General features: G+C 40.5%; 2 protein-coding genes across 2 annotated transcripts in view; both read left to right on the top strand.

The window, feature by feature from the left end:
* CUL5 (cullin 5) overlaps positions 1–4,283 on the top strand; it is a 32,092-nt gene extending 27,809 nt beyond the window's left edge. Inside the window, exon 19 of the mRNA XM_030444710.1 lies at positions 622–4,283. Within this exon, the coding sequence (XP_030300570.1) occupies positions 622–816 (195 nt within the window). The 3' untranslated portion in view covers positions 817–4,283. The remainder of the gene's footprint in view (positions 1–621) is intronic.
* Positions 4,284–9,109: 4,826 nt separating this feature from the next.
* ACAT1 (acetyl-CoA acetyltransferase 1) lies at positions 9,110–23,821 on the top strand. Its single transcript, XM_030461005.1, has 12 exons — positions 9,110–9,236; positions 11,139–11,186; positions 13,313–13,430; positions 14,367–14,462; positions 15,484–15,584; positions 17,386–17,529; positions 19,346–19,496; positions 20,058–20,153; positions 20,797–20,910; positions 21,343–21,407; positions 22,021–22,178; positions 23,452–23,821. Exons 1-12 carry the CDS (start codon positions 9,177–9,179, stop codon positions 23,570–23,572), a joined length of 1,272 nt encoding a protein of 423 aa, XP_030316865.1. The 5' UTR covers positions 9,110–9,176; the 3' UTR covers positions 23,573–23,821.
* The last annotated feature ends 2,078 nt before the right edge of the window (positions 23,822–25,899 follow it).

Raw genomic sequence — 25,899 nt, 5'->3', positions numbered from 1 at the left:
TTCTGAGCTGATAGTTCTAAAAAAAACTGAATTTTTTTTTTCAGGCATCAGAAATCATCACCTACAGCAAAGTCTCAAAAATCCCATCTTTCCTTCAAACTGCAGGTCTCTTCTATCAGACAGTTCAGATTCCAGGCCATGTACGTTGTTGTACCATTGGACTTAATGTCGTGGCCAGACTTCCAGCAGAAGGATTAATGCCTGATTGTATTGATGAAAAGAGAACTCCATGTGAGTTCCAGTTTGACATTAAGCTTACGTTTCATGAGGGATTCACAAGGTACTGGAAGTCACCCAAGAGATGGTGATTCCTGCTAAGAGAGTGAATGAAAATAAGGTTTTAATGAGTAACTGACCCTATAGGTGTAAGATTTAACTGCAGATTCTCCTTTGACTGGACTCATGTCTCACCACTGCTTCATTCTTTTCCATTACCAGCTTGTTCACAACAGCAGTTCAGTGTCTACTTAGGCTAAGGAATGCAGCATTTATCTGATTTTTAAGGAAAAATACAGATTTCTTTGCTGTATTGCCTTACAAGGAGTTCCCTATTAATGCTTGTCACTTCACCCAGGCATTTCCAAAAAAATTATTTGTTTTTTTTCTCCTGTCCCCCACCAGGAAGCTATCATCCAAATAATGAAAATGCGGAAGAAAATTACTAATGCCCAGCTTCAGACTGAACTGGTAGAAATATTGAAAAACATGTTCTTGCCACAAAAGAAAATGATAAAGGAGCAAATTGAATGGCTTATAGAGCACAAATATATCAGAAGAGATGAGTCGGATATCAACACCTTCATATATATGGCATAATGTGAGGACTCTGCAGGATGCTGAGGACATAATTGGAAGGGTGCTTGGACAGACAGCTGCAACAGTTTGTGCTGCAGAAGGACTTGTTCTGACTTTTGTTACGTATTCAAATCCCTGCCTTACCTTACAGAGGACTATATTTTGCCAATCTCATTCAGCTAGCATGATGGCATTCCCTTCATGTTGCACACTTTTAACAGCATGCTGTTTTGTGGGAAACTTGCATTCATGAAGAGCCCATTGTGAACTTTTTAAAGTAGATTTGATTTACACCCACCAGGAAGAATACAGGTTTGGGTTTTTAGATGACCAGTACTTGCACAAGGAAAAAATATTCAAATATTCATGCACTGAGGAACTGCTATTAGTTTTGTTTTGGGTTTGGGTTTTTTTGGTTTTGTTTTGTTTTGCTTTTTTTCTTTTTTTGGTTGGTGTTTTGTTTTTTTTTTTTTTAAATGCAATTAGGACTAGAAGTAGCACTTTCACTTTTGTGTTTTGGATCAACATAATGTACTGTCCACTTCTGATCCTTTTTATGTAATAACACTTGAGAGACACACACATGCATCACAACTGATATGTATTTGTTACTGTTAAAATCTGTTGGCTAGAGCAGTGCTTCAATCTAGTAACTGGATTTTAATAATTGACAGAGAAGTGACATAAGAGTAATTCCAAGTCATGGGTGATATTTTTCCTTAAGCAAGAGATCATTGTTTTTAAATTGTTTGCTGTAAACAAGTGAATATACATAATTCGGTTGATTTGCCACAATCCTTTTTGAGAAGGTAAAGCTTTCCTGAATGATACTTCACTATATAAGCGTTTTCATTCTTACACTGAACAGAAATATTAAGTGTATTTCTTTGTACATTTAATATTTGTATTCCAAATATTTAAGTATGACTACATATATCTGAATGCATTAAAGAGTTATTGATGCACAACTCCCCCAGAAAGAAAATAGCACTTGAAGATCCCTGTACTAATTCCGTATTGGTAACTTTATATAAATACATGCAAGGATTAGTCCAGTTGGATTGGTTTGTTGCTTAGAAGTCAACATCTTTATACAAGAAACAAACAAACCCTCTGCTTTTTATTTTGAATCTGTCAGGGTAGGAAATACAATTCTAAGAAAAATGGTAGAAACCTAAAGAAAAAAATACCTTGTTTAGTGTACGCAGAGAGAGTGCCAAATACATGTCAGGAATTTCAACTTTTTAATGTTACCTCTTCTATTTTCAATCATCCTAAGTAGTTGTTTGGCATTACCTGCCTCTCTGGTACTCTGAAATCTCCCAGCATTTACTGAACTGATAACATGACTCACTGGAGCAGAGTGCCTGTCTTAGGACAAAAGGTAAGTTGTGTTTTACTCGGTTCTGTATGAATATTCCTCTGTAAATTGCAAGTGTGTGATTTCTTTTCTCTAATTAACCTGTTCAAGTACAGGATCTAAAGGTCTCATCTTTGTGATTGAAAGGGGAAGAGGATACTGTTAACTTTAGTCAAAAAGGAAAACCTTCCAGGAAGTAAGAGGAGGTGGTCTACTTTTACATGGTTGCAGTAAAGTATAAAGTAAGAGTGGCTTAAAGCAGACTCTGCAAGAATGACTGTTTGCACCCTTAAACAGGCTGCATGCTCTATTACTAATGGAAATGCCAATGTGACTGCCTGAGAACAAGTGTGTACTTGGAGATCTATCTGAGTGAGAAATTTTTGGTAGTGAGAGTTTTATAAGCAAGAGATGGAGAGAACTCAAGACCTGGCCAGTTACTGTTGATTGAAATCCCACAGCTTATGTTATGTGCTTTTATTGATACTCAAAAGCAGATGCTGTTTAAAGTATTGCATCTTCTATGTTGGCTCTGTGGTATTGCAATTCAAAATCAAAAGCAAGTGGTGCTTTGTGTAGTTAACAAGTGAGACTATTTCAACATCAGAAAACAGAACTGTAATAAAAAGCTTTGTGCTGCAAGACTTTTCAGTCTTTGTAACTTAAAAGGAAAAAATGCTCACTTGGAATAACTGGGGGAAAACATGACAGCCTAAGCACATGCTTTTCAATGTAAATAATGCCAGCCCTTAACCAGAGAAGAGCACGTGTCAAATTGTGACGCAGGAAGAGTGGCAAAGGGAGTAGCACTGATTTTGATGCTATTGATTTAGTTTTGGAGAGATTTTTTAAGAGACTGCAACTCAGATACAACTGTTGAGGAAGCTGGAGTGTATGCAGAAAGCAACAGATTGCTGACATGTTCCTTCAACTAATATAAAATAATGCAACCTAAATGTTATCTATATTTTTCAACACCTGGGATGCAGAAATATAATGGGCAATGTGCCTATGATATGGTCATTTTTCTTTAAATATATACTGGAAATTGATGTTGGGTTTTTTATTCAATGAGACTCACACCAGCAAATTTGTTAAAAATGCAGAATCACATTTAGCATCCTTCATCAGGTCACTTTCACCAATATGCACTTAAACAAGTATCACCTGGGGTACAGGGAGATACCTGGGGTAAACTGTTCTTTTGGGGAGGGTAGAGTTCAGATCAAAATGAAAATGAACTATTCTTCACTTGCAATATGGCAACAACGCACTTTTAAGGCTGCAGTTTTTAGCTATGAATATTTATGTCCAAAGACCTAGCTTAAAGAGGTGCTGCATCTGAAAAACATGTTGCCACACACACTGCCACGGTGAATAGCTATGGAAAGAAATCTGGTGTAGAAGGGGGTGGGGAGGAATCATTCTTGACGGGTGTAATTAAGAAATACTGTTAAATCTTTCTCTGTCCCAACAACTTGATGAGAATCTTGGTTTCAATTCTGAAGTCTTCCATTTTCCTCTTTCCACAGTTGGTGTCCCTAGCTTCTATTTTTCCTCATCTGTCTTTCATTTTGTTATGAGTGTAATGCAATTGCATTTCCAAAAGACAGTGTGACTTTCTCATTTTCACCTTTCTAAACTGAATATAAATGTTCTGAATGTTCATACGTTGCATTTATTTGCATTGGGATGCCATTGTCCTGTAAAGTGCAAATTTTAAAAATACAATTGGCAAAAAGATTTGATAGTTTTACAGAAAGATTTATTATCTTAAACTCAAACTGTTTTCTATTTTCATCCAAATGACTGGGATGCTATCTTTGTAATTCTTTGAGGTCATATTTGTGAAATAAACAATACATGAAAATTTTCCTGTCATATACACTATATGTAGTCTGGAGTGTTGAGCAAACTTGAGTCCCTGAGTTGTAATATCTATCTACATATGGTATTTACAATTTTGAATGTGTGCCACTACCAAGATAATAATGCTGTACAATTTTGAATGGTGGTAGTTTCTGTATGGCAGTCCAGCTGAACTATTTTGATGTACTGCTTAATTTTTGAATTTTATTTTTTAAGTTGTATAATTTATTTTCTTGCAAAATAAAAATGTAATATAAAAGACTGCTCATTTAGTAAGGTATTTTGGTGTCTTCCTGTGCAAAATTTTAAAATTGACTTCAGGTGCTGCTCCTGAAAAATACCTCTGTTTGAAGTCTGCCTGATTCCAAGTCCTGAAGTCTATTGCAGTCAGATTACTAAAAAAAAAAAAAATCCTTTCTTTTTATGATTTTTCAAGTACCTAAGGTTATATGTAGAACTATTTAATCTTCCAATTTCTGTTTAATGATTAGCTGTGGTCTTTCAATTTAAAGTTATCAAAGCCTGCCATGCCAGAAGTGTCTGGGGGTGCCTGTCTTAATGGCATTTTTAAAAAGGGTGATGTCTCTCTGACTTACTGGAAGCACTGAATGTCTTGGTTGATTTGTCTCTGGAATGACTTGTAATGAACATCACTGAGAATTGCTGGCATTGTCACCAGATTGTTGGGACCCTCATGTGCCTGGTCCTGCAGGAGCCAAGTGGTGATGTGGAACAGTTGATTGCCTGAAGGAGTGTTTTCACTGTAATGCTTTCCTTCTTTGATTGTCCTTGCCTTTTAGGAGAATCTTATTGTACATTTCAACTTTTAAGAGCACCAGGTAACATCAGTGTTTGGAGGTTTGGGGTATATGCAAAGATCAGAACTATTTGCATAGAATAAATAACCATCTGACTACTCAGTGCACACAGGAATATTCAAACTGGCAGTGCTTGCAGGCAGAAATTCAATAGCATCCTGCTGTTATTTCTGAACCTTTTTTTGCCCTGTTAGGGCAAAGTGGTGTGTTTCCCAGCGATGGTTTTCCAGGTGGAGCTGTTCTCTAGAAACAAGCCAATTCTCACAGAAATTGCTTAACTGATGTAGCTCCTACTAGTTTAAATTGATCACAGTTTAAGCAGAATGATTGACCTAAATGCAGAAGGCTCAAAACCTGCTTCATTCTTTCCATTAACTAAGAATTTGTCTTTATTTCTTTCTTTGCTTTACATGTAAATGTGTCTCTCTAGTTTTAGGCATTTCATCCTCATTTATTCTAGTGAGGGAGATCCACTGTGTAACTTCAGTTGGGTCCCATGCTTCATGCCCTGCATGTGATCTAAAGCATCTCCTGCTTCCACCTGCACATCTGCAGCATGCTCAAGGCAAATCTTGCCTCCTGAAAGTGACTTTGAAGTTACCACATTTAGTTGTAACTTCTTGGTGAGAGGAGATACTGAAAGAACTGAAGAAGGGAATGCACCATGGTTTGCTTTCCGATTTGGAGATCACAGTTTATTATTGCATATGGACAGCTCAAGATTTGCCATCTGTTGCAGTCATTGATTTCTACTAATGAAGGCATCAAGGACATCACACTTCCTGCTTTTTTTGTAGCAGGCAGTTGAAACTTACCTCAAGCTGAGGTAAACAACACAGCCAAACAGGCACTCTAGATGACAGTAAGCCCCCCCTGGCCCAGATGCCATTAAGCCATTGCTTCTGCAGGCACTGAGGAATGGACCAGGACTGCTGGCCAAGGTCTGTCACTTGTGGCAGCCAGCTCCATTTCCAGGGGACTGATGGGCTGCCAGCAGCTTTTGACCAGGTTCCATATCAAATGGTATGAAGGGGACCAAATGGCCACAGAGAAGAGGGAACTACAGCTTCAGCTAGGAGAGGAGCATTCAAAAGTGGATGTGACTGAGTTACAGACATGGAAAGGCAGAACTATTTTCGCAGAATCTTGTGACATGGGTACTAAGGCTACATGATAAAACCATCAGAAGATTGGTTTAGAGAACACTGGAAGAGGACTTGTTCCAGGTGAAGCTGAGGCTGCAGATCACAGGTGTCAGCAGGTTCAAAGAGGGCTAGAGAAGCTGATGGGAAACAAACCTATAAATAGGTAATAAAGGTACAGATAGACCCTCTAACATCACTAAACAGTGAAGTTGGGTGCTGGGTCAGTCTTGGAGAAAGCACCCTGGCTTTTCTGCTCAGCATAAAGCAGTGGTTGCAGAGAGTGCTACTCTGCTGCAGTCCTTAATGAAATCTCGTCCTGAAATCTCTCCAGTATGAATTATTAAAAAAATTGACCATCCTGAGGAAAAGGGGAAAAGGGTAGGGGGAAATAAAAAAAAAACCCACCAAACAACCAAGACAAAAAAATACTGATTAAAGGAAACAACACATGGAGGAGGGGACAAAGAAGGTATGTGATGATCACAGGACTGAAATGTAGGGGAGGACCCAGTAGTGTCTGAAGAACAGGTCTCTGAACAGGTCAAAGTCTGCTCTGTTAGAAGTCCAGGGTAGCAAGCTTGCTGTGTACCCTTCCTCTTGCCCTAAGGACCCTGAATTCCACCATTTCATGGTCACTGTAGCCAAGACTGCCCTTAAGCTTCACATTCTCCACCAACCCTTTTTTGTTGGTAGGAACAAGGCCCAGCATAGCTCCTTTTCTCATGGGGAGAAGGAAGTTATGATCTCCTGAATTAATTATGCTTTGCTGTGTTCTTCCTACAAATACTGAGGTGACAGAAATGGGTATGACACTGCTTCCTGTCCATAAAGGAATCCATCCACTCATGTCAAAGTGAAGCAGCATGTTCTTGTATGAATATCCTTGTGTTTCACAGTAGGAACGATGACCAGAATTGTTCTCAGAAGATTCTGTGAGAGCTCTGAAGATCGTAACACTGGGGATCCTCTCCACAGATGGGATCTGCACCATGGACTGTGCCCTGACTGAAGGTGGACTTGGAGTTCCCAGTATCTGAAGGGAGGTAGGAGTACCTTTACTGTCCTTTTTCATCCTTTCATGAAGTCTAATAAAAGGCCTATTAATATGTCTGGGAGTCCAAGTGCCTTTCTGGCTGTGGTGATACAAGCGTTAGTCCTGCTGCATTAGCAGGATCTATCCCAGAAAAAGGGCCTTACACTGCTGGAGTGAAGAGGAAGTCCTCTTTCCTTGTTCTTTATGTTTTTGGCATTACTCATTTTTGAAAAAAACCCTTATCCAGACAAGCTTTCAGTCTTTCTTACATGGTACATATGTGTTTTCAAGGTAAGATCTTCAGTCCTTCCTGAGTCAATATTTGTTAATTGCTATGTTATCTCTGGTTTGTACCTTAAAACTTTGGCTCTCAACCAAAGGTCTAGACTAATTGGTGAAACTCGCAAAACATCAGCTGCCCAGAGTGAAGGAAGCAGAAGAGTGCAAATGCTTCCCTCACCTGTGCCAGTCCCCATCAGCCTCTTACTGTGCGTATGGAGAATCTTGGAAAGCGAAATACATGGAAAGTAAGAAGTATTTTACCTTGAGAGAAGACAGAAAGTTAAAACCTATCTCAAAGAGAAATGAATTACATGTACAACAGAAGAGATGTTGATAAATGTTAGTTTTACAACATGAAGAAAAAAAAAAAAAAAAGTCACTACAGCAGGTGGGTGGAAACAAGTTGCTGAGATACTCTTGCTTTCCAGATGGTTAACTGGAAGGGTTTCCCTTGGTATTTGCTCCTGTTTGTGGTCTGAAGGGAAGGAAGGCTGCAACTACCTGGCTTTTGTAGGCATCAGGTCAAGGTGATGCAGCAGTCAGACGTGGGGTATTGTAACAGTATGTGGACTCCCTCAGGAATTAAAGTGGCTGAGAAGAAGGTAACAAGTTTGATCAGAAACAAACATGGAATTGCTTGTGCAAGACCGTGTGCAGCAGCATAATTCACAGAGAACATCACCTTGTCCTCTGAAGCATGAAGCTCAAGACGAGGAAGGACCAGGCTTTTCTTAGCATAGCTCCAAGCGTGTTGGATAGGAAGAGTGGAAAGAGGAACTGCCAATCAGCCAGCCAGCTCTTCAGATTTAATACTAGCCTTTGGTTTTTAAAAAAGTCTAGATTTGGAGGCAGAGAGCATGAGGGTGGGAAAACAAAATACAGGGAAGTCTGTGGAATCAGTGTGGGTGTTCCGAGATCAAGAAGGTTCCAGTGTTTCTGTAAAGGCAGCTTCTGAGAGTGTTCTCAGCCAGGTTTCAATTCTGAGTTAATGCTTTGCTGTTTATGCCCAGGTCTTGACAAGAGTTTAATGGGAATTCAGTTTCTGGCATTAATGAAAACAGCAGGCAACAGCAGCACAAGGACACTCCAGTAATACCATGTCCTGGACTTGGGAGTACTCCGGCACCCACATCCCCACAGACATTGTACCCCCACACATTGTAACTGCTCAGCTGTGTTTCTGACAAGGGGTTTAAGTTGGATATTAGAAAGAATTTCTTTACCGAGGGTGATCAGGCATTGGAATGGGCTGCCCTGGGAAGTAGTGGATTCTCCATCCCTGGAGATACTTAAAAAGAGACTGGATGTGGCACTCAGTGCCATGGTCTGGTAACTGCAGCAGCAGTGGATCAAGGGCTGGACTTGATGATCTCTGAGGTCCCTTCCAACCCAGCCAATTCTAAGATTCTATGATTCTAATTCAGTTCTGCACGTCTAGGAGCTGGGCCACATCTGGGCAGCGCAGAGCCCTTTCCCTTTCCCCTTTCCCTTTCCCTTTCCCTTTCCCTTTCCCTTTCCCTTTCCTTTTCCCTTTCCCTTCCCCTTCCCCTTCCCCTTCCCCTTCCCCTTCCCCTTCCCCTTCCCCTTCCTCTTCCCCTTCCCCTTCCCCTTCCCCTTCCCCTTCGCCTTCCCCTTCCCCTTCCCCTTCCCTCCTCCCCTGCCCTCAGCCTGAGGCTCTGTATTCTCCGCACGCCCTCATGGCGCCCCGGGCCCCTCTCGGGGCGGCCCCGCCTTCCAGCTCTGCCAATGGCAGAGACGTACGGTGGCACCGCCCTCTACTCAGGGCCAATGAGAGCGGGGAGTGGGCGGGGCGTTCTCGTCTATAGGCGGTGGTGGGAGCGGTGCAGGAGGTGACGGGGGCGGCCGGCGGGACCATGGCGGCGGTGGCGGTGCTGCGGGTGCTGGGGTGGCGGCGCCCGGCCGCCCAGATGCGGGTGAGGCGGGAGGCGCGGGCCCCAGCCCTTTCCCGGCATCCTTTCTGCGCGGCTCCGGCCCCGCCGTGATGCCCGCAAAGGCTTAGCCAAGGTCACACCCTCCTCTGCGCGGGGCAAGGCTGCGCTCCCTTCACCTCACACCTCGAGCGCTGCCCGGCGGGAGGGAGGGAGGGAGGGAGGGAGGGAGGGAGAGAGGGAGGGAGTCCCGGCCCGGGAAGGAGCTGAGGAGAGGGAGCGGATCCCGGCTTCTGCCGCGGGACTCTCGGCCGGGGGAGTGAGGACAATGCTGCGGCCTGCGGGGTCGGGCGGGAGGAGGGCGGCGGCTCCCCCCGGCTCGGCAGCCCCGCGCTAAGTCTGGCGGGACCTTTACCCCCGATCCTGGGAGCGGCTTTTCCCACTGCGGCCTGCAGGGCCCCCGCCCGGCCCTGCGGAGTTGGTTGCCCTTATCAGAGCCCCGGTGCCCATCGGTTTCCCGCTGCAGGCTGAGGGTGTGCGGCAGCTGTCAAAGGCTTCTCCAGCCAGGGCCGGGGGAGGAAGGGGATGGGTCCATGTACTGCCCCAGGCAGGATTTCACCTGCCTGAGGTCGGTTCGTCAGAAGGACAGCTGGGAGGTGAGATCCTGGGTGTTCCTGCCCAAAAAGCCTCAGGCAGGCCCTGCGGACTCTGCTGGGGGGGTGGAGGTGCCGGGCAAGGCCCGAGTGCAGGGATCCTGGGCCCTGGAGAGGTGCGCTGGGGAGAAGAGGGCAGGGGAAGCGTTGGGGCTGTTGCCAAGAGCAAAGCTGAAGGTTGTTTTACCAGGTGTGGAGGTTTTATGTTTTGTTTGAAAGGAGATTAAAAAAAAAAAAAAAAGCCTATAATTGACATTCCAGGTACACAACCAGTAAATGCCAAGTACGCTTAGCAGACTGTGGCCTGGTTTGTCCAGTTTACTGCAAAGGTAAACTTCAGGTGTTGTCCAGCAAGGGTGTGTTACTCTGCTAGAGTTTTTGTGACACTAACCCTTGAAACCCCTCTTGTTAAAGGCCTTCAGGGACATAATTAATTTTCAGGGGAATGTTTAATTTAAGACTTTCTGCTGGCTATTGCAGCCTGAGCTTGGAAAAAAAACCCAAACAAAAAAAAACATTAAAAAACCCCCAAACAATAATAGGAAAAAACCTGCCTCTTGTTAGCTGAAGGTTGTCAAATGAAAAGAGAAACAAACTTAGTATCTCATATTGTGAACACAATACCAGAAGATATTATTAAATTTATAAAATTGACAGTGTTTTTGTGGTGTCCTTAAGTAATTTTTATGAGTATCTATCTAGCTGAAGTTCACTAATGACCAGAAATTTCCCGTGTGCTAAAGAAATGGCTAAGAAAGTGGCTTGAACCACTGATTGAAAGATCACTCTATTAATAGGTGAAACAATACCTACAAATGTATTTTTTCATCTTTATACTGCTTAATTCAATTAATCTAGTAGCTCCTTAATGATACCTTTTTTGTTTTGTTTTATTTGTTGTAACATTTTGAGTTCATTATCCTCACTTTTGTTCATGAAACACCATTGAAATTAAGCTGTAGATGCAAACTGTCCCTGTTTAAAAAGCAGTGAAGTTAATGATAGGAATGAATGAACCAAAGTCCAGAGGGGCAGACAGAGGGATTAGTAAACCTATTCAGAATAGCACCACTCAGTCTCTGGTTTAGAAAGTATTTTAAAACAGGTGTTACAGTGAGACTGTGTACTAGACTACACTTTTTTTAAAAGGCCTGTTATGATCTTTAATTTTTTTTTCCAGTGCTTCTTCGATGTTACTTTTTAAAATAATTACACCAATGAAAATGGCACGTGACTGAAATGTCATGGCATTGGCTTTCTTGATATGAAATTCTGAGGGCTTATTTATTTTCAGGCTTTGAAGTATACAACCCGTGGCTATGCATCACAGCGGACTTTAAATGTAAGTATAAAGCACCATCTGACTGCAATAAATCTCTGTTTAAAATTTTTTCACTGAAGGTTTTTTTAAAGTTATAATGAAAAATCTCCTCTGAAGACAATGTGACTTGTGTGTAAAATCAGGAATAAAAAAATTCCTTTATTATTTTAGTTTACTAATTGCTAGGTAGTGCAGGACAAAATTAGGTAGAATAAGCTAAATGCAACTGTCTACCTGTTACTGGAAAACACAGCTGGTGCCAACTAATCCTTTTGAGATTATTTCTGATCTAGTGATCTATTTCTGATCTATCCCTGATCTGGTCATCTATTTCTGATCTATTCCTGATCTAGGGTGAGGTGTCCCTGCCCATGCAGGAGGGCTGGAACTAGACGATCTTTTAAGTCCCTTCCAACCCAAACCATTCTATGACTCTGTATGTTACTCTGCAACTTGCTGTATCAACATAACAAATGAAGACAAGTATGTTACTGTCACTGAAGTCAATCATACTGAGAAGTGGTTACAGAAACAGACAGAGCTTCTTGGTTTTAAACAAGCATAATTTGTCTTGGTTGTTTAATATTAGTTTTCTAGTGTTCTCTTTCTTTGCTTGTCTAAATAAAGAACATTTATGCATGAGACATTGCAAAGCTTTTTGTCTAACTTCCACTGAAACAGCACAGTTGGAGGTATTCACTGCATCTTCTCCATAGCTGTCCATGGCAGCCAGAAGTCTGAAATGAGCATTGATTTGGTGCCATGCTCTCAGAGGGCTAGCAGGCAGACATATTGATGTAGCACTAAAGCTGAGCAGAATAAGAGTAAATATGTCTTGAGAGGCTACTGGGTGTAGAACTGAATATTCTACCATATCTTAAACTACTGCTTACACGTTATGGTGGTACCTGGGCTTTTCAGTATCTTCAAGGATGGAGACTCTGCAGTGTCTCTGGGCAGCCTGTCCAGTGGTTAGTCACACTTGCCGTGGAAAAGTGTTTCCTGATGTTCAGAGTGAGCCTCTTATGCGTCATTTTGCACATTTTCCACTGCCTCTGGTCCTGTGCCTGGGCACCTCTGAAAAGAGCCTGGATCCATCCTCTTTACCCCCTTCCTTCAGGTATTGATGTACGTGGATGGGCTGTCCCTGAGTCTTTTCTTTAGGCAGAACAGTCCCAGTTCTCTCAGCCTTTCCTGGTTGTAGAGATGCTCCGGTCCCTTAATCGTCTTTGGGACTCTTAGTTGGACTCTCTCCAGTGTATTCCCTGACCTGATCCTTAACCACCAGGAATACATCTTGCTCCAGCCTTTCCTCTGGTCTCTGAGCCTGGGATTCCTGAAGGCTGGTCTTATTAGTGGTGACTCGGTGAAGAAGGCATTCAGTACCTCAGGCTTTTCCATGTCCTGTATCCCCCCTGCCCCATTTAGCAGCAGGCCCACATTTTCCCTAGATTTTCTCTTGCTTCCTAGTTGCCTATGGAATCCCTTTGTGTTGCCTTTGACCTCCCTTGCCAGGTCCAGTTCCAGTTGGGCATGGCTTTTGTAACCTTATCCCTGCGTGCTTGGACAGCACCTGCCAGGTTCTCTGTGCTACTTCCACCTTCTCTGTGCTTCCCTTTTATGTATGTATGAGTTTTGGTCATCCAAGCAGTCCTTCTGCCCTTTTTACCTGGCCTCCTGCTTGTTGGAATGCACTGTTCTTGAGCTTGGAGAACATTAACCAGCTCTCTTTGACCCCCCCTTTGTGCCAGGACCTTTGAGACTTTTGCAGTCATCCCTTCCAAGGCTCAATGCACCCCAGCTATTCTGTCATATAAATGGCAAATGCACACCCCCCACACACCCTGTTGTGTTTTTGGCCTGTCCTTCCTAAAGAGCTTGTACTCTGCATGGCAGCCCTCCAGCCACGGGGAACCAGACCACCACTGCTCCATGATACCAAGATTGTAGTCCTGCAGCTGCACACCAATCTCCTTGCATTTATTCCCCATGCTGCATGCATTAATAAAGATTATCTCAGTGCTCTGAAACACTTGCAGGACAAAAGTGAATTTATCCATTTATTTAGAGTAGATAGATTAAAAAAATACTGGTATGTGTGTGTGTATGTGAGACAGACTGTGACTTTTACTCCATGCTTCTCTTAGGAGGTGGTGATAGCAAGTGCTGTAAGGACACCAATTGGATCTTTCCAAGGATCTCTTTCATCATTGCCAGCCACTAAACTTGGTTCCATTGCAATTAAGGGAGCAATTGACAGAGCAGGTATATGTAAATATTTTTTGTGACAATTTAAACCTTGAGTGGCTTAGAACAGGATCAGTCTTTTGAATTGCATGGGAAACAGAAGGTCCTGGGTTTTTTGGTCATGTGGTGCTATTAAGTCTGTATCCAGAAATTGTATTTAAGTAAAATTGACTGCTGGGCTTTGTTGCAGGCTGCATGAATGAATGCTGCAATCTGCATAAAGGAATGTTGCAATCTGCATGAATGAATATAGCAATCTGAATGAACTTCTAGGAGCTGAACTTAGGGACATCTGTGCTGATCCAATACTGAATGAATGCTTTGTTTGGGTTTTCTGGGGTGGGGTTTTCCACCACCTAAGCTGATGCAAAGGTTTTGTGTTGCTGAAACCGGTGGCATTTCTTTTCCCTGCTCATTTTTTTTTTTAATATGGGCACTTATACTTGTAGGAGACCCTTGTGAGTCAACTGATGGACTGAAATCAGAAGAAAAACACCTTGGAAAAGGAGGGTCAATTTTCTAGAAATTTGACTTCTTGAAACAGCATCTTACAGTAACTTGAATAAGAGATGTAGTGGGATATCCGGCCTCTCCTGGCTGGTGGGACCTAGCTGGCCTTGGCTCACCCCTCTTAAGGAAGCTAACAAAATTGCTTCTTCAGGTGTACTTGTGACAGGTAGAACATCTTATGTATTTAAACATCCATGGAAATTGAGCTGCTCAGGTGACTAGTGAGACTTGGAAATGTTTGTTTTAATTAGCTAACTATCTTGTTCTGTGGGGCAACAAAGGAATTATTTTCTGTGAGTCTCACCAGGTCACCATGTTTCATGAGTATGAGGATCAAGATTCTAAGTGGACATGACACATTTCGTTGGTTTTTGGTAGAAAAATGTAGTGGGGAGGTTTGTAAAAGTACCAAAAATCCTGAATCAAACCAATTTTGCTTTATAGGTATCCCTGCAGAAGAAGTAAAAGAAGCATATATGGGTAATGTCTTGCAGGCTGGACAAGGACAAGCTCCAGCCAGACAAGCAGTCTTGGGTGCAGGTATTCGTTCTTTTGATACTAGGGTAAAAGATTTGTGTCTTTATGTAGATAGTGTAGGTTACTGAATTCAGAGTTACAGCAGAGTGGTGCCCAGCCTTTTGTCAGGACAATCTGTGTATGCTTTTTCTTTGTTAAGGGTGTATGTTGTACTCATGTAAGTGGGTCTAATTGTTTGTCCTCAGGAATCGATTTTCCTTTGCCCAAGGGATGCTACTGACTAAAAGTGTTTGCAGAACCTGGAGAAGACAATACTGGAGACCAGGCTGCTACTTCCAGAGCACTTACACTCCATACCTCAGCCTGACTGTAGGAAATCTATGGGTCAGGGAAGAATTGGATACTTTCTTGGCTCTGTCCCTGTGCTTTTTGGAAAGAGAATGAGCAGCTCCATGCGAGGCAGAGGGATGAATATGGCTCTGTGCTTCCCCCTGGATAGTTTCCCCATCTCACTGCTGGTGTGGAGGTGATGTGCTGGTAGCAGAGCTGTAGCACTGGAGAGCAAGCCCAGAGCAGAGTGGTGCAGTGGCCCTGACCCAAGCTGCATACAGCAGAGCCCAAAGCTCTTGTAAGGACCACTCAATAATAGCTCAGTAGTGACCATGTGAATGACACTGTTCCCCAGCACTTTTGGTCTTGCTCAGTATTGCGTTTAGAGTCTATACTTTTGGGCTGTGTCTGTCTACAGCTTGTTCATGCCTTTTTAGTGTTGAATGTTTTTAAAGGCATGGATCAGGGTGTTGGAAGGAGGAATAGTTCTGGAATTGCTTCCTGATCTGTCTCTGATTCTTCACTTGCTTACTCCCTTATCCCAAGTCTGTTTTTGGAAGGGGAGAAAAAAGAGTCTCCAAGGAAGGACAGAAATGAGGGGTGAGGGTAGATAAGTTGCCCTGGCATGCTGAATAGTGCAAGCTGAACACCATTTGGATAAAAATGGGTCCCATATGACATATTGTTGAGACTCTACAATAAAGTGTTACTCAGCCCTTTAAATGATGAAGTTTTTACAACTTTTTTGACTCAGGTCTACCAATTGGCACTCCTTGTACAACTGTCAATAAAGTCTGTGCTTCAGGAATGAAATCAATCATGATGGCAGCACAAAGTCTGATGTGTGGGAGTCAGGTATGTGAATTCAAGTGCCGTTTTATGGAAAAAACACAACTGATGTTGTAGATTCTCTCCTAATGACTGTGCTCTTTGATTTGGGACTGCATTTTGATGTGGGATAATAAAGCTATTTAGCAAGATTTTGTTTTGCTTATGCAACCTTAATTTTATAATCACTTAGGTGTGTTTTTGTTTAAAACAGACATTTTAAGTGTTATAGTTAGGAAATTGCCATACATTTTTAGAATTGAGCAAATAAGTGGATTTTTTTTTCCCTTTTAGATCTCCATACTGCTCTCCCTACCTTCCCACCTCACCCCCCAAAAGATAATTAAGGGAATTTTCAAGCTTTCCGATTTGAAAAATTGATGACATTTTTATGGACTTAGTTTTTGATGAAATACATTTATCTTGACTTCCAGACACTTTAAACACTTAATTTAAATATGCATAATTATATTTAGGTGGTTTCCAAGTACATTAAAGGCTTTTTTAACTGTTTTAGAAAAAGTAGAATCTATTGTTGCTGATCATACATGCTGTGCCACCAGTCTCAGCAGAAGCAAAGACTCAGCCAGTTATTAGTCTCTTAGAGCTAAAAATTATGGGAGATTTTGGTATTTGCTTGTTCAACTGGCTGCAGACTGAGGTATCTGTGGTGTGAAGGTCAGTAATAGTTCCCAGTGGCCTGATACAGTGTACATCATTGTATAAAGAACTGTATTACCTCTGTCTCTGGGTCTTTTATTTTATGAAATGGAAATTCCAGGGACTGTTCCTCTGATCTCTTGCTGCTTCCCTACATTATCTGCCTTTCCAGTTTATCTCCTGCTTGCTTTCTTTTCTTTATTACTTCATGTCACTGGATCTCTTTTACAATCTATTCTGAACCAAAAATTGGTTCTCTGAGTCCTGATTTAAAGAAACAAAAAAGCTTCCATATTTTCCTTTCTTACTGCTGTTCTGATGTAAAACATCTTTTTGTATTTTTATTAACAGCAATACTGAACTCTCAGAGACTTACAGTGCAGTGTTTGTATTTTTCTTTCGGTTACCCATATTTCAAAAATTCCATTGTATACAACAGTGTCTGTTATTCACATGTTATTCTTGGGATTTTTTGGGCTTTAGCCTGATAGTTATACAAATGGTCGTTCTAGCTTTGCTGTTAATAGGTGTTTTCGTTTTCCTTTTATTTGTTTGTTTTGTCTCAGCTGGCAAAGTATACTAATCTATAAATGCCCATAATGATTCAGTTTAATTCAGTTTCAGCTATTAATTATTAATTATTAATGACACCTTTTTTTATTGGCTTTTTCAGATGATAGAAGTGTATTGTAAGTCATCTCTCTCTACACAGTGAGATGAAACAATATTGTGTAAAACTGCAGGTAGTTGTACATCTCTATCTCTTCTTTTTCATCTCTTAGATTCTGACTGTTGCATGTTCTGTAGTAATACAGAGCAGCTAAAGAAGACCAAAAATGAGAAATTAACAGAAAGATAAACTGTTCCAAGTAAAATTTATAATTCTGTTTTGGAAACTTTTGAAGTAAAAGTGCAAGGGACTGACACGGGTCTTGCAGCTTTCTAAAATTACATGCAAGACAGAAGTCCAGGTGTTGTGTTAGCATCCTCAGCTCTCATCCCTGATGTTCCCTTTTTAAATGCTCAAAGACTTTTTTTCCTTTTCCTCTGAGACTCCTTGGGTATGTAACGTGTTCATGCTTAAGCTTTTGCTAATATTTGTTCCTACAAGAAGTCACAGAGAACACATTACATTTTTAATAATTTTGACTTGTTTCCTTTTGAGCAGGATGTAATGGTAGCTGGTGGAATGGAGAGCATGTCTAATGTTCCTTATACAATGAGCAGAGGATCAACACCTTACGGAGGAGTCAAGCTGGAAGACCTGATAGTAAAAGATGGGCTTACAGATGCTTATAGCTTTATCCATATGGTAAATATGCCTGCACAGTATCAGCCATACATGATCAACCTGGTGCAGCTTTGAAGAGCTTGCATATAATCATTATGAAATTGCTGCCTCTATTAAATGTAGAAATGAGGAATAACACTAACAGAGGAGGAAAGAGTCTTCCATTTCCAGATTTCCTGTAGTAACTGTAAGGGGGGGCTAAGCAGAAAACCAAGGCAGAACATCCAATTTCATCTGTCTCTGACTGAAGTCTAAATAGTCAAGAGCAGAGATGTTAAATAAATAAAAATTTCTGCCTTTGATAGATTGCTGTTGCATTCTCTGGGAAAGGGCAATCAAGTTATTTGTTGTCTTTGAGGCTATCTGCTCTGTAAGGTTCAGCAGGCTGTTATGTTTATTTTTCTTCCTCCAATGTACATATATCTTCTGTTGGAGATTTTGAGTCAGCTGATACATTTCCTTAGCAGCATGGTAACTTAAACTGGACAAACAACTGCAGACTTAGGATGGGTTTGGAAAACAACTGATATGAAGATGGTTAAGAACAAGCATCAGGGAAAAACAGTTTGAAAAGAGAATTACTTCTTTCAGTTAATGAGTATTTCTGGCCTTTGCCTTTGTTAATTCACAACTGTGGGACACTATGGGCTGATCTATTAGTGTTCATGCTGCACTGCTGGGAAACATCATGAAAAATATGCTGCCATGATTCACATATTTGATACAGATCTACTGTTCCCATATGTGATTTATTCTTCTTGCAGTGTAGCACACCTTGCTTAGGCTATTGGTTAAAATCCACATTTCAGCTAGTATGTTTAGATTGTGAGGATTTTTGTAGGAATGTAAATAGTGGCTTTGCTATTTCTTCTATGTGAGGAAAAACTGCACAAAGTTTTAATAGATTGGGACAATATTTTTCTGGAATCCCTTGTGTCTTCATTACAGCAGCTGTAGGTTGCTTGGAAAACCGTATCAGTGTGTGTGAGAATATACAGGGAGGCCCATCCCATGGCTTCAGGAACTTGCTCTTCTCCATGGTTTAGCAATAGGCTAAGTTGATGGTGCTACAAAAAGTTTGAATTCTGTAACTGCATAGAAGTGAACTTGCTTGTTTGAAGAATGGGAGGAATGTGGTACTAAAGGGTTTTGTGTTGATTTATTGAGTTCTCTAAAGAAATAGAAGTGGAACAAAATCTGTTTAAGAACAAATCTTCCAGGTTGACTAAATGAGTATTATTTTTTTAATTTATTTCATCACGAGGTATTTAGACAGTGTTGGTAGTGAATATTGATTGTATAATTGATTTATCTATATAGAAAATTATTGGATTGTTTCATTCTACTTCTTTCATCCCAGTTAACAGACAAAAGGTATATATTTATGTATACAGTTTTTAGACTATCAGATCCCAAAGGCTAAGGAAACACCTTGTGGTGACCCATCTTTGTAGCCTTTGGAGTAGGCAAGCTGATTGTGGAATGAAGACATCAGTGAGATGATGTGAACATACTGTGTTCTCTGGCTGAACAACCATCTTCAGTCTCCACAGGTGTCAGCCCTAAGCACTTTAAAACTTACTTTTGCATGCTATTTTTTAACTTTAAAAAAAAAAAAGCTTTGTAAAAAAGTTCTTCATGGTTTTAATAATCCAGATCCAGAAATCATATTTCAAAACCAGAAGTTACTGCTTAATCATGACTCTTGTAAATTAGAAATGGGCACAAAGTATCAGTCACATTCAGTTCTGGAAATCTGCTGGTTGAGTTTTTTCAGTTACATTTCTACTTCACATCTCCAGAAACACCACACTTAACATGCCTGGTTTTCTTCCAGGGCAACTGTGCTGAGAACACTGCAAAGAAGCTCACTATTTCACGAGAGGAACAAGACACTTATGCCATAGCCTCTTACACTAAGAGCAAAACAGCCTGGGATTCAGGGATACTGAAGAATGAAATAGTTCCTGTCACTATTTCAAAAAAAGGTATTATGGAAAGGTCTAAGAAAATTAATTGTTTCTTTTTGAAAGCTGTCTGCTCAGTGCAAATTGTGTTGTTTAAACATACAGCTCCCAGGAATGCTGATTTTAGATTAGTCAAGAATTTTATGTTTTGCAGACTTTCTGGTGAACAGCAGAAATGATTTGGGGGTGTTTTTTTTTTTTTGTTTTTTTAAGTTTTTCTTTAATGTTATATACTGTATCTTTTTCCTTTTTTAATTAAGTGGAAGATGAACTATTGAATTTAGCCAGTATGACTTGAGGTCATTTGTGTTTTACTTCCCCCACTAATTAACTTAAAGATAGGTTCTTTGTCCCTTTCATTCAGCCACCAGAAAGTATAAATGGGTTTGCTCTGAATAAATTGGATTGAGATATGTTTTTTTTTCTATTTTCATAAGTATGGTTGACATGCATTTTATAAGAGCTTACTTTTTTTTTTTAACTGATGTTGTTTAAATAAGGCAGAATTTAATCAAAATACTGTGTTACAATGTCTTAAGAATGGACTGTTCTATAAAATACTAAACCAAATCTGAATTTCAGGGAAGCCAGATATAGAAGTGAATGAAGATGAAGAATACAAACGTGTTGATTTTAGTAAAGTTCCAAAGCTGAAAACTGTTTTCCAAAAAGAAAATGGTAAATATTATTAAATTAACTGCTTAATTTTCCACCAAGTGCAAGAATAGTTTGTTATAGTGAAGAGTACTGTTCACAAGAGCTCGAATGCCCAACAGTCTGCCAAGGTAAACAAACATCCTTCACAGCAGCATCAACTGGCTTAGGTTAAAAGATGGTCCAAGATATTTGAAACAGTGAAAATGTCTCTTAGACCTTTACTTTAAAAAGACTGAAATGGATTGGTTTCAATTTAGCTATTACCTTGGTCTCTGACAAGTAGAAGCTCTTCTTCCAGGGAGAGCTGAAGTGCCTTTACACAGTTGCCTGTTATTTCCCTGAATCTGTGGTGGATACATCCTTCTGGCTAATCAAAATTACCACTCATTCACAACCCTTTTTGGGCTGAAATTCTCTGCTAGTGCCAGCAATGCAGGGGAGGTGTGATCTACACTGCTACTTGGGTAAAGATACCAATACATGGGACTGTGCTTCTGTAATAAACTGATATATATAAAAAAAAATAAATCAGTGCAACAGATATCTCCATATTGTTGAGACCTTATGTTCAGGGGCCCAAGGTAAAAAATGAAATCCTTAAGAGGATATAGGTGAGCTGTGTTACACTTTCCTCTCCATTTAAACAATTCTTGACCTTTTCTAGGGACAGTTACAGCTGCTAATGCCAGTACTCTGAACGATGGAGCAGCTGCTTTGGTGCTGATGACTACAGAGGCAGCCAAGAGACTGAAAGTGAAACCATTGGCACGGATAGTAGGTAAAATTTTGCTTTTGCTTGAGTAGAATCTAGAAGATAATTCTGATAGGATGCTTTTGGACAGAGCCCTGTTTGGTTGGTTATCTGATGTTTGTGGGAGAGAGGTGAGGCCTTAGGCATTATGGCTGTGTCCTCTCAGTACAGCCCTGGAAGTGTCAGGTGTTGGACCAGCAGGGTTTTGATCATAAAGAGAATTTTCTGCATGGAATAGTATTAAATAGTATTATAAAAATTTAAATACTATATTTAATAGTATTAAATCAGTAAAACATCTGAAAATGTTATTATGTGGCTCACTTAAGGCATTAAAGATATTTCATGGACCATTATTTTCAGATTTTTTCCGTCTTGCCTGGGTTTGCTGCTTGCACAAATAAAAACCATGTATGGTAAAAACAAAAGGTCTTTAAACAGCTTTTGCTTTTTTTACAGCTTTTGCAGATGCTGCTGTTGATCCCATTGACTTCCCAATTGCACCTGCATATGCTTTTCCCAAGGTAGGAATAAAAATTACTGGTTTTGAAAACCAACAGGTTTCCCTAGTACTGGATTGTTGGTTTGTCCCCCAGTGGATCTTCCTGTAATTAGGATCAAAGTTATAATTTATGTCTCATAAATACAAAAAACATGTTTTTCAGAGGATCGAGGCTAAAATGCTGATTTTCTTAGTAACAAATTTCTCATACCTATGTTGAAAGAGAATATTGTTTTACACTGTTTTAAGCAACTCTGGGCTTGTTTGCACTTCAGAAGCTTTGCAGCTAGTATGGCTAAAAGGCAAAATAAATATGGTTAGACAAATATGGACCAGTTCAAAAAATGAACTGAAGACAAACAGTATGGCACAAGGCAATCCTGTATCAGTTTAAATGTATCTGTAGCAGCCATCTTAGCATAGGTGTGATGAAAGCATACTCAGTGTAGGGTACTCTCTGTGTCTTCTTTTCTGAAAATTCAAGTTTGTGCTTCAGCATCTCAACTTGGCTTTTTCTCACCTGACAAAGAGGTTCTGAAATGTGAGCCTGAATCAGGCATTAGGCAGCCTCAGTCACCGACTTCAAAACAGACCTAATTATTTCATAGTCGTAACTATTTTCTTATTATTTCCAGATTTTAAGCCAGACGGGCCTAAAAAAAGAAAATATTACAATGTGGGAAATCAACGAAGCGTTCAGTGTTGTGGTGCTGGCCAATATTAAAATGCTGGATATTGACCCAAAAAAAGTGAATATTAACGGAGGTGCTGTCTCTCTTGGACATCCAATAGGGTAGGTAAAATACAGGTTTTTGTTCTGCATGGAGGCAGTGTTTTCTGGACACACTGCTAACATTTTATTCTCAAATTTATTGTAAGTAAGAAGGGTAATAGAAATTTGCCATCAAGTTCATAAGGACATAATTCAGGTGCTGAATTCCAGGGTAGCTTGAAAAGATGATGATCTCATTTTCCTCTTTGCAGTTTGTTATCACTCTGCTTTTATAAACATCCTGCTTGTTACCATAGCTATAGGGATTAATGAAGTATTAAAACCAAATCACTATTAACATAACAGAATAAGCAATAATAATTAATCAGGTAGCTAAGCTAGTAAAATTCACATGTTACGAAAATAGCAAAGGATGTGGTACAGGGACTTCTGTTTTTCTTACTTGGGCAAAGTGAAATTCCATGTCTTGTCAAAGCATTTTTAGCAGTGACTCCAGAAGTCCACAAGCACTTAATGCAGCAGATAGGGATAGGCTGGGGGTGCTGGTGGGTCTTCTGTCTGAAAAGCTGTCATCCGGTTAAAGAAGTCAGGTCACCTGTGTTCCCCAGCAGCTGTAATTTACTCATGACTAAGTAGATCCCATTAATCCTCCCTGAGTGTGCTCATGCTGTCCAGTCCAGGTCTATAAGGAAAAACTCATTCCAAACCCTCTGAACAAATACAGATGTGAAGTAACCAGTTGTATATCAGGAGCACTTCATAGTTCATAAACAGCTTTGATCAAAGCAAAATCCTGCAAGGCATGCAGACATTTCTTCTGCACTATCCGTTCTACTGATAAGGGGATATGTTTGGATTTTTAAGCTAAAACTTAATTTCAGTAGTCTAATGACTGAATTTTAATGCCAGCTTTTGCACATGAGGTGGATCAGAGTAACATACTGCTGTGTATCGTGTTGTAAGCAGATAAGAAACATCAAAATTAATAGTTGCTATGGATTGGTTTTTGTGGTAGATTTTTTACCTTTGAAAAACCTCTGCTTCATGTAGAGGTATTTCACAATATCACAGATTAACTTAGGGGCAATTTCTATTTCCAGAAGAGACTTTACCTGAAGACTGAGTTTTTGTTTGTGTTCGTATAAGCATCTTTCTGCTAAGTACTGTACCAAGAGTAAAATATCTTGTATTGCATCTAAATGTAGATGAAGTGGTTTGCTGGGGGATTTTGCCTCTTGTGAGTCAGTACTGCACTCTGCCAGTTATCCTGTGTGGGTCAAATTAAGGCTTTCCTTTACACTAAGCTATATATATATTTTTTTCTCTTGCTTAGAATGTCTGGAGCAAGAATTGTTGTTCACATGGCCCACGTGTTGAAACAAGGACAATATGGTCTAGCAGGAATTTGCAATGGAGGAGGAGGAGCTTCTGCAATATTGATAGAGAAGCTGTAGTCCCACACAGCTTTGGGAACTCTCCAGGGAAAATCATGGGTGGTACCTGGTCCTTATTTATCTTATCATGAAGTGGATGAGTTCCTTGACTGATGAAATTTCTTAAAACACCATTATAGAGCACTGATAGAGACAACTGGGCTTTTATTACTTAAACTTACTGCAATTATGTTTTTATACATTACAAATAAAGTGTCAAATTATGGTAATGTCTTGAGACCTGACAATAAAGAAACTTTGCTAACTGTGGCTCATCTGTCTCTCACATACAGTTTCTCAAATGCCACTGACAACTTCTCACATAATGCCAGTTTCTTAGTTTAGTTGCTTAACTTTCCCTTTTCAAGTTACTAAGTGATTTTCAGGGAGAAAATCCTCACTTGGCTTTCTACTGTTGTGTGCCTCCAATCCAGGTCACAATGCAAACAAGGAGCCTCCTGTAGCACTCACCCTGGCTTGGGGTGTGGTGTCCAGGCACAGTAGTGTGTGTAGCTTCCACAGGTACTAACCTATTAGTACTAGTGTACTAGTACAGCCTCAAAATGCTACTGCTCCCTTTTTTATTTTGTTCATTTGAATTTCTGTGATGTGCAGCTTTGCCAAGATGCTTTTAAGCAGACTGAGGACTGAAAGGGTACAATTACCATGTAACAGGGTCCTCTGCTTCAGTTTGCCTGCCTCAGTTTCCCTTTGTGATGCAATTTCTCAGTCTCAGTCTTCGCCTGGAGTTGGAGGGTTCCCACAGGAAAGCAAAAGGCATATTAAACTCTGAACTGGGAACAGTCTTGAAAGTACCAAGCAGAAGGCCAAGGTGCCATCTGTGGTGAACACATTGAAGAACACAGAGCTCAACTTCACAACAGCAAGGCCAAGCAGAGACCAAACAAGAACAGAAAGATAACTGAAGGAATTTGTTTAATTAGGGAAAAGGCTTTCTTGTTTTTTCCTCTGGTTCCCCTTTGTTCTCCCATAGAGGAATTTGGAGGTCTGGCAAACTAGGTAAATGGCAGCAGTCAGACACTTTATTCTATAAAAGCCTGGCCCCATCTATGACCAGGGAGACTCCTGCTCCCTTTCCCTAGAAGCTGTGCATGACCTTGTCCCCACCAGGGGACACCTGCTGAAGTGGCTACTCCTCAAGAGGCCTAGAGAAAGGGAAGTCCTGCTGCACCCAGAGAAAGGGTAAGAAATACCAAATGCCTAGGTATGAATTCTATCTTCATTAGCTGGCTTTAGTAGCTTAAAGAAAGCTTTGAAACTCTAAGATTACGATCCTCTTAAACATGAGAGAATATTTCAGTCATTGTCTTAGCACATCGCCTTAAGGAATAATTTTAATCATTGTTCTAGATCTAGTATGAGGCCTATTAATAAGTAATTTGTGAGTACTCAAACAAGTAGCCTTTGTGTAATCATTATTAATTAGTTGGTTATTTGTGTATTTTGTTATTAAGTTACCTATCCCACTATCCCAGCACCTAGGTAACCTGATTTATGTCTTTTTTAGTCTAATTGTGTAATAGTTATTAGTTAGTTGGTTATTTGTGTATTTTGTTATAAAGTTACCTTCTTGTTTTGCTATCCTAATATCCCAGCACCTAGGTAACCTGATTTATGTCTTTTTTAGTCTAATTTTTAAGTCTAATTTTGCTATGTACAATAACTCTACCTTTTGTGCATATGCATATACCTTTCACCTGCTGCCCTGCCTGGAATGTTCCATTGCTGCTTCCTCCCTGGGAGCTGCCCAAGACCTGGCTGAGCTCTTGAACCCACAGCTGAGACATCAGGAACAGAGGGTTAAGCATTCCTACTGCACACACAGGGAGACAGGACAATCCTTTCCCAGGATGAATCCTGTGCAGGACTGCAGTGAGAAGTTGGTGCAGTTTCTTCAGCAAGCTTTACAGAGGACAAAAGCAGGGCTGTTTCACTAGTGTAAAGTCTGTTCCCACCTCACCCTTTTCACAAAGAATTAACATCAAACATTTTTTAGTTGGGATTTAGGACAACAGTGTTGGTATTTTGACATCAGTTTCAACAGGAAGCCATCTCTACTGATTGATTGTCCTTACATTTTCCTCCATAATTATGACTGGGATGTGGGACCTGTTTTTTTCTGGAAAGGAATGTACTTACCAGGCGTAGCAAATGAACAGTGGGGTTTAAATGTTACAATCGAAGAAAATTAACCCTCATTCATGTGCTTGACACCTGGTGTTCTAAAAATTATTTGCCATATGCCAGCAGCTTGGAACTAAAGAGTAAGCAACTTGGAACTAAAGTGTAAGCAAATTAGGAATTCACATCATCGTTAGGATTACCAG

Source organism: Calypte anna, chromosome 1 (genome assembly GCF_003957555.1).
Source record: "Calypte anna isolate BGI_N300 chromosome 1, bCalAnn1_v1.p, whole genome shotgun sequence".
Taxonomy (NCBI): Eukaryota; Metazoa; Chordata; class Aves; order Apodiformes; family Trochilidae; genus Calypte; species Calypte anna.
Note: the sequence above shows the minus strand (reverse complement) of the source record. Positions and strands in the feature narration are given on the sequence as shown.

What these genes read in the sequence shown, in the direction of transcription:
- ACAT1 (XM_030461005.1), top strand. Translation starts at nt 9,177, where the DNA reads ATGGCGGCGGTGGCGGTGCTGCGGGTGCTGGGGTGGCGGCGCCCGGCC. An exon ending in GCCCGGCCGCCCAGATGCGG is followed by an intron (nt 9,237 to 11,138) that starts GTGAGGCGGGAG and finishes ATTTATTTTCAG; the next exon opens with GCTTTGAAGTATACAACCCG. An exon ending in CATCACAGCGGACTTTAAAT is followed by an intron (nt 11,187 to 13,312) that starts GTAAGTATAAAG and finishes TGCTTCTCTTAG; the next exon opens with GAGGTGGTGATAGCAAGTGC.